The sequence below is a fragment of the Syzygium oleosum genome, unplaced genomic scaffold, assembly GCF_021117445.2.
Source record: "Syzygium oleosum isolate NSW1041296 unplaced genomic scaffold, Sole_v2.1 Sole_v2.03, whole genome shotgun sequence".
NCBI classification, from domain to species: domain Eukaryota; kingdom Viridiplantae; phylum Streptophyta; class Magnoliopsida; order Myrtales; family Myrtaceae; genus Syzygium; species Syzygium oleosum.
Window position 1 is genome coordinate 9,207,844 of NW_026607487.1, and position 8,327 is coordinate 9,216,170.

General features: G+C 42.0%; 2 protein-coding genes across 4 annotated transcripts; both read right to left on the reverse strand.

The window, feature by feature from the left end:
* Nucleotides 1–2,908: 2,908 nt before the first annotated feature.
* LOC115679204 (uncharacterized) lies at nucleotides 2,909–5,266 on the reverse strand. 3 transcript variants are annotated; one of them, XM_056309870.1, is made up of 2 exons: nucleotides 4,694–4,893; nucleotides 2,909–3,704 (listed from the first exon to the last, which is right to left on the reverse strand). In XM_056309870.1, the coding sequence occupies exon 2, from the start codon at nucleotides 3,659–3,661 to the stop codon at nucleotides 3,245–3,247; it is 417 nt and encodes a 138-aa protein (XP_056165845.1). In that variant the 5' UTR covers nucleotides 3,662–3,704; nucleotides 4,694–4,893; the 3' UTR covers nucleotides 2,909–3,244. The 3 variants fall into 3 exon arrangements, 1 of the variants encoding a protein (XP_056165845.1); XR_008816160.1 differs by lacking the exon at nucleotides 2,909–3,704 and adding an exon at nucleotides 4,501–4,547 and having other exon boundaries at nucleotides 4,694–5,266; XR_008816159.1 differs by lacking the exon at nucleotides 2,909–3,704 and adding an exon at nucleotides 4,501–4,554 and having other exon boundaries at nucleotides 4,694–5,266.
* Nucleotides 5,267–5,842: 576 nt separating this feature from the next.
* Nucleotides 5,843–8,104, reverse strand: LOC115679247 (pentatricopeptide repeat-containing protein At1g19720-like). Its single transcript, XM_030602855.2, has one exon. The coding sequence runs from the start codon at nucleotides 7,922–7,924 to the stop codon at nucleotides 6,335–6,337; it is 1,590 nt and encodes a 529-aa protein (XP_030458715.2). The 5' UTR covers nucleotides 7,925–8,104; the 3' UTR covers nucleotides 5,843–6,334.
* Nucleotides 8,105–8,327: the final 223 nt, after the last annotated feature.

An 8,327-nucleotide genomic window follows, 5' to 3' on the forward strand; every position in this document is an offset into this window, starting at 1 on the left:
TGTACAAAACCCTATCTTTTCGAGGGGTTTGGTTTGGTTCTACACATACGTAGTACCTACCGTTTAAATGCACGTATAAATTATCGCATCAGAGAATTGACATGATGTGAAATAATTAATATTTAATAATTGACTCAAAATTCATTAATTTAAGTTTTTGAATGAAATTGTGTCTAACTGGATATATTGACGGGTTCTAACTTAAACTCTCTCTTAGCAAGCTCTCGAGTGAAAGGTATCGAGCAAATGATTTTGGTAGGCCACTCCCAATTTGGTGATATCTCAAGAAGAGAATCTAGTGACCAACACAGAGTTGAAGGTGGACGTTGGAGATTCTAGTTTATCTTGATGTGGCCAATCTTAGTATAGATGGAATAGGGTTCGAATTTAGACCCCCTCTTGGTGATTTTCTTGGGTGAAAGGTACCGGACTTCTGGTGGCGCTCCCAACACATACATGATATATGGAGAAGACAGGGGTGTGAAACACCCGACTTCCCAAATCCCAAATTAATCCAATGCACTTTGCAATCATAATGTTATGAGCGCATCCACTACCAACCTGTTCATACGCAAATCACGCTGCCTCTGTTCCCGGCCGGAGAAAATTTGCTGCAGTCCATCTTCTGATTAATGGTTTGTAAATACAAAAATCGCCCAAATTTTATCTTCCATTAAGCTTTCATGCGCGACCATCCATAATTCGTAACTTGCGAATCAGAGGAACGGCTTCCTCCAAGCTAAGAATGGAGGAAAATATAGCCCAGTCTTAGTTATACAATTACAACTATTAAATGTGTGCGCATGGCATTGATTCGAGGATTCGCATTTGTCGTGCGGACAGATATCGCTCGACTGTGAGTTTCGGAGATTTTCTCGGGCCACGACTGTATATTCATATTGAATTTCTTGCTTTCCTCACGTGCTCTAGTTGACGCTGATTATCAAGTGATCTCCACTTTAATCCTTCTCGACGAGGAAAAATGTCGACCACGTCATCCTCACCTCATTGCGGCAAACAAATCAATTGGGAAAATGCAGGCAGAGCATAATTAGTGGGACCATGCAAACATTCATACTTGGAGCATAGCAGAGACTGAGATTGCAAGAAGACAACTTTGTTTAACTTAAGATGATCATGCCGTTTAACCCCGAATAGCAAGAATGATGCACGACCCTTGAGCAGCTAGAATGAGGCCAAGCACCGAAGTTGGTCGCCAGAACAAATCAAACATCAGTTCCTACTTCATTTTCAGGACTCCAAGATGATAAATGTGCAGGAAGGAGCGCACCCATTAGGATTCACGTCAACCAATTGGGTAGAATGTCAACTTCACTCCTGTGACTTCTAGTTTTTGTGTGATTTTGTCTTGCAACTTTTTCTTTCGCACGATTGAACCCTTTAAATTATAGCATTTGCTTGTCCTAGGTAAAAAATTTGACGAACAGTGCGGATGTAGTGCTAACCAGGATCTAGCCCTTTAAATTATAGCGTTTGTTTGTCCTAAGTCGAAAATTTAACGAACAGTGCGGATGTAGAGATGGAGAGCTAACCAGGCACCGCAACAGCAAAGATGAAAATAGAAGATCTAAAACATAGAGAAGAAACCCATCAGGAGAGTCCGGTAGAGAGAGAGAGACTTTTACGTACTCCAAACGTACGATGTCTCATCCTCCCAAAGTAATCATCGTCACATGCCAACTATATTGAAGATGATTTGTGTAGATGGACGAAAATGTCATGCTCCTGGTACATCTGAGAATCACATTCGACCATCAATTGTCAGGGCAGTTCCCAGTCTCTTGTTTCATCCTTACTTATCAAGGATATCTCGATGACAGAATTGCAGGAAGAGATCACCAGAAAGGTTTGGAGCTAAATGAGTACAGATAAACTAAGGAATCTTTTGGTATCGGAGTCGAAACATCTGCCAACTCTTTGTATCAGCTCATGTGTTGATCATTACACTCAAAACTGGCAAACTCCCAGCCTTTTGATTTCAGCTGCACTTTCAGGTCTTCACCATATAATATTAGCACTAGAGGCAAACCTGCACGTGAAGGCTATGATTCACCTCCAATCGATGAGACTTTGCACGGATCCACAGCTCATTCTATCCAAGCGTGATGCCGTGAACTACCGATGCCCATGGTACTATGTTACAGAGTGTAAATGCATAATGAAGCATGCACATACTCAGATTACGAAATCAAAGTACAAAACAAGAAACAGACATACATTATACAATTCTTTGTATCCAGCTATGGTGATCGACGACCTCTGCCAAAGAACACGGAGGCTATCACCACCTCTGCCAACGAAGATGGAGGCCACTTGCCGCAGAGGCAGTAGAGGCATTAATAACGTCGAGCTGAAGTGCAAACAGCATTCTCATGACCCAACTTGCTTCAGCCACCAGAGCTAGAAATGAATAAGTAGATGCAGCGGGAGAGATTCAAGGTTTAAAATCTGCAGGCGTTGATGCGGCAATATTGAAGCGCTCACGTGTATAAATTGCATCATCTGGTTGCTGCACGAGTTTATGTTTCTCTCAATCTTCAAGGAGAAATGAGATCCAAGAGGACAAGAAAGAATGAGACGTGGATTCCACAATAAGCTCTGCTCTTGCAATCCAAGAATTGAGTTAAAACACAATAAACGTTCACGGCGGCCTTAAAGGCTAGAAGATAACCTGCACGCTTGGCAAGACAAATCTAAAACTCACAACTGCAACGAGCCATCATCAAATTAAAGCATTAGAATGACAATCTTGACCATCCAAACCGTCTAACATCGAAACAAATGAAGCTGTCTGATTATCGCTGAAGTAGCCATATCTTTTTAGGTGCTTTATGCAGCTGACCAACCAATTTAAACCAGAAAGGGAAAGAAACCAGAAGAAATACCATTGGAAACGAGAAAATATGATGCATAGGATCACCAGAATATTGCTTGGGCAAATGTAACAGCGACTGGATAAACATGCTTGCAAGTGACCTATTAACAAAGCTGATTAAGTACTCAACGGGAAAAAGCTATCCCTAACTTCAGAGCTGTATATGCTATGAAAGCTCTACTAGACCAAAAAGAGATCAAGTAAGGGAATTAGCCTCAAAAAGGTTAATAACCCCGAAAACATGGAATAAAGAGCTTCATCGGTATTCATCAGGCAAAAGCAAAAGACTTTATCCGCCAAAGGCAAACGGAAGACATCCTGATCAACTTCAATCTAGCCACCAGAATCTCACTTGCATTCCACCCCTACTTCAGCAGCTCGGCGAGGTTTGCTTTTACGCCTGCTTCCATTATGCCGGAATCCATTCAACTTGGTCAAATCATTGCCACTTGATCTTGTACCAATGCCTTTCTCCTCTTTCACCAAATCCAGTTTCCCTCTTACCCGTGAGTTACGTTTCCTCTTCTTCCCCTTCTCCAATGAAGCTTGGTCTTCTTTTTCTTTGCTAGAGATACTCAGCTTTGCATCATCACCATCTTCCTCTTCTATCTTTTCAACTTCTTCCTTGTCCAATTCATCCCTCGAGAGCTTTTGTGGTCTCCCTCTCCTCTTCTGAGCCAGCGATTTTTCTTCCTCGCCACTTCCTGGATCTTCATTGTTGCTAGAAGTTACCTTTTTTGCCTTTCCTCTTCCCTTACGCATCATTCAAGAGTGACAATGCCAACGTCTAAACAGACATCTGATACACCTGCAATACCAAAAGGCAAAGCAAGTCAAGTATCAAAGCAACTGCAAAACACCTAACAGCAATCGTATGTTTGATGAATCGCAGTGTAATGAAGTTAAGTAAGTTCATTCATTCTCTGTCCATGGGTAAGAAAACGTTTCGAACTTTTTTTCTTTATAATGCGGACAGATAACAAGTAATACCAATTGGACAAACCACCATCATTTTAGCCGTTCCAACCCATAAATTGGTAAAGGGAATAAAGGAAAGAATAGACACGAGAAGGTGAAAACATCGGAGTGTTCATCCTATAAATTCAACAGATTAATAGCTAGATAGTCTGCTCCAGAGGTTAGGTGCTACAGAAGACCGTGATATTCTTCCGTGTATTACTCAGAGATACGACACAGAGAAGCACATGGACAGATAATACGACACAAGACAGCAATAAATATGTATATAAAGAAAAGTTCCAGTCATCCAATTCTGAGAAATGAAATTATACTCGTACACTCTGCGATTTCCAAAAAGAACTAAGAATCAGTCGAGTACTCTAATGCTATTTCCTGGATCCCGATTCAAAGTCAAATTATTTTTAAAAAACGAAACCTTTGCAAACAACATGAAATGCCCACAGAAAACCAAACAACCAAGATTTATTCCTGCGCATAAAACTAAAATAGCTCTCCAATGAGTGCAATGAAACTAAAAGAAACCACCGGCAGCTATTAACTTCAACTTCTGAACGACAAACCCAAGCTTTGCTACAAACCGAACTACTCTCTCAAACAGAACATGCAAAAAGAGAGAGAGAACTAACCCCATACACAAGCCTCAATCGCATCACAGCATGACATCCACCGGCTTGATTCTTGGCAGAGCAAGGGAAAGAAGAAGAAGAAGAAGAAGGGCAAAGTCAGAGACGGATTTCAAACTGTGCGAGGATTCTTGTACAGAGCGAAACGAAAGCAGGGGAACAAACGAAAAAGGAGATCTTTTTTTTTTCTTACTTGGTAAGAGAGAGCGGTCACAGGAGGAAAGATCGCACGCCCAGACCAAGGAACTTCAGCCCTCGAAGATGCTGAGGATCGGCACGCGGAAGTACTCTAGTACCACAGGGTGGTGCGCCTTCCAAAGAGAGAATGGCCAAACTTGAGAAATGGAATGCAAAAGACTCTCAAAAACTCAAAACCAACAACGAGAGAGAGAGAGAGAGAGAGAGGAGAGGAGGGTGACACATGACAGGATGTTCATTGATTGGATAAAGACTTTCTCGTAAGTAACATGTCTAGTCTACCATCTTTTGTGAATGGCTCGTGTCCTTTTCCTTGCCTATGCTCTTGTCTCATCTGTTTTTTTCCCCCAAAAATCAATTTTAGAGGTATCGAGACCTTCTTATGAAATTTACTACTAAAATAATATGATAAACTAATCCATTCTTTATTAAGAAGTTTTATAGCGATTATGGCTGACGATACAAAATTCTTTGATAAAAAGAAAATTTAGTCAGATTGTTTCTATTCAGATAAATTCAATTATGAGTTATATTTGAGTAAAAGTCATTTCGTTCTATAAATTTTTTAAGTTCGGGATGGTCGGCTCAGATCATCTCGATCCGGGTCTGTTTCGGGTCGTTTACTTCGTGAATGCAAATAAGGATTTGTTTGGGCCCTAGTAATTTTGGGTTCTCTTGGATTTATGACAATTCTGATATAAGTCGATTTCAATTTTGCTTTTGCTTTCGATTGTTTCGGGTCGGGTGTAGAAATATTAGAATTTGGTCTTGACAAGTTAAATTACTTTAAATTGATTTTATGTATATTTATGCCTTACCTTGTAACAATTTGAATATGAAGTGGGATCTGAACACTCGCCCTTTAGGCCGCAACATAGATAAATTAGAACAACGCCTAATTTTAAAGAAAGTAAAATTATATTACACCAACATTATAACTAATAAGCTATTAAATTTCCACTTTCGTGTATAAAGTAACAAGTGACGCGTGGACAATTGCTCTAGTCTTGTTTAATAAAACTACTTTTCACCGATAACAGAAAGCCACTCAAAGTAAATAAAATAACGAGTTTAGAGATGATAGACAATTATCTTTTTTTTTAATTAATCTTAAATATTTGAGGTTTGGAGTTTTGTATATTAATGTATAGAGCAAAAGAAGATAGATATTGATTTAAGAAAGGACCGTTGTAATTGCGATCCAGAAACACCTACGACTAAAATTTTTCTTGTTCTGATGCTGTCCAACCGAGACAATGGTTCCCTGATGAAGCGTCTCTTCGGGGCCTGAACTACAACCAGCATCACCGGAATTTTGTCGTCTGCAGATACCATGAGCATTACCTATCACAGAAGAGAATCTGCAGGTTCTTTTGCTTGCAGTTTGTTCCTGCAATGGGTCACATGCTTCACCTTCTGACAAAAACGAGTTGTCAGGAATGACGATCTAAGAGGAGCGAAAACCGCGATCCAGAACAGTGGACATGTATCTTCAATCTTCTGCTCTGGTGCTTTACGATAGGTTCTGCGTGTTCCGTCCGATACTCGAGCTTCTTCGCAGTAGAAGTTGACTAGAGCAGTCTGCCGTCCTGTAACGGCTCGTTCCTGGTCCGATAGACTCTGTCCTATCCCTCTTCTAAATCCAACTGTAGCCAGGTTTCTTATGGATCCTTTTCTCCCTCATCACATCTCGAACATTCTCGACCCCCTCCCATCCTCCACCGGCTGCAAGAATATTCGACAGTGTCACAAGACCCGCAGGTCTTTTCAACGTCTTGTTTGCAATATCATCTGCAACTAGTTGAGCCAAATCATTTCTTCCATGAATCGAGCACCCGTTAAAAAAGGCTCCAAGCATTGAATCGGTGATATCTACGGGCATCTCCTTCAACAAATTGTAAGCTTCTGTCATCCTACCACAACGGCACAAAAGGTCAACCACACAACCGTAGTGTTCTTTTCGGGGACTAACACCATAATCCTCTTTAATGGATCTAAAAATTTGTAAACCTTTCTCTAGTAAGCCACCATGACTGCAAGCAGAAAGAATGGAAACAAGAGTCACTTCATTTGGCCGAATCTGTCTGTCCTTCATTCCCTCAAAAAGCTGAAGAGCCCGATCAACCATGCCATGCTTGCCATAACACCCTATCATTGCATTCCAGGAAGCCACATTCTTGACAGTTACCATGTCGAAAACATTGGAAGCATCCTTGACACACCCACTTTTTGAATACATGTCAATAAGAGCACTAACTACATATACATTCACATCAAGTCCCATTCTGTATATCAAACCGTGAATTTCTCTCCCTCTGTTTATTGTAACCGTAGATCCACATCCTGGGAGAAGACCTGTGACCGTGACTTGATTTGGTTTAACCCCCGACACCAACATTTCCTGAAAAAGTTTCAAAGCTTCGTGGACTTGGTTGCTCTGAACAAAACCAGAAATCAATGCATTCCAAGTGACCAGATCGGGAATCAGCCCCTCATTTTTCATCTCATTCAAGAGTGCCATCGTCCCATTTCTATCTCCGGTCCTAGCGTAACCAGCTATCATCGCGTTCCACGTGAAGGCATTTGGTTCTAGCCCTTCCCTTCTCATTCGCTCGAACAGCTCGACAGCCTTTTCCATCTTCCCCGCATGGCAATACCCACAAATCATCGACGTCCAAGAAACTACATCTCTTGTAAACATCTTGTCAAACACCTTACGCGCAAGATCCAACCTCCCGCATTTACCGTACATATCTATCAAAGAATTCGCTACAGACACGTCATCTCGTAAATACATTCTGCACACAACACCGTGAATTTCTCTCCCCTTGAATACATCCATCACGGCAATGCAAGCCTTGAGCACGATGGAGAAGGTGAACCTATTGCACGTCCGACCCAGTTTCTGCATCGAAGCGAAGTACCCAAATGCCTCCTCGTGATCCCCATTGAACGCCGAGATCGAGACCATCCAGTTCAGCGCGAACACGCTGGGGTGCCGAATCGCGCCGAACACGAGCTTCGCGTAGCCCGAGTCGCCGCAGCTCCCGTAGGAGCCGACGAGGGTCGAGCTCAGGGACGGGGAGGAGCGACCGGCCCCGGTGGTGATCAACATGGCATGGGCTTGCCTGGACAGTGACGAGGACTTGGCTTTCATGCATCTTTGCAGCAGCGAATTGAGGTCGTCTAACGACAAGCTTCTCGATGCGAGTTTAGAGCGGCTCATCGTGTGGAGTTCGTCATGGAAGCACCCAGATTCTGATCCACGAGCATGAATCTAGAGGAGCTTGCTTCAGCACGAGCGAGCCGAGAACTGCATGCGCATTGCGCTCCGGAACATCTGAACGAGAGAACTGTGGGATTCGAGTCCAGGAGCGCTCACACGAGCGACCTTTTCTGTCCTACGACATCCCTCCGACGCACTTTTGATTCCGATGCTAAGAGATACTTTTCACATGCCCTCGGAAGAAAAGCAAATAATTGTTATTGAGATATTGTAAATTACCGAAAGTCTTGAATAACTTCCTTAAAAATAAGAGTCAAAACAAACGTACTCATGTCCATATTCAAGTTAGATAATTAAAGTTCCCGACCAAAAAGAAGTTAGATGATAAAATTAGACCTATGTT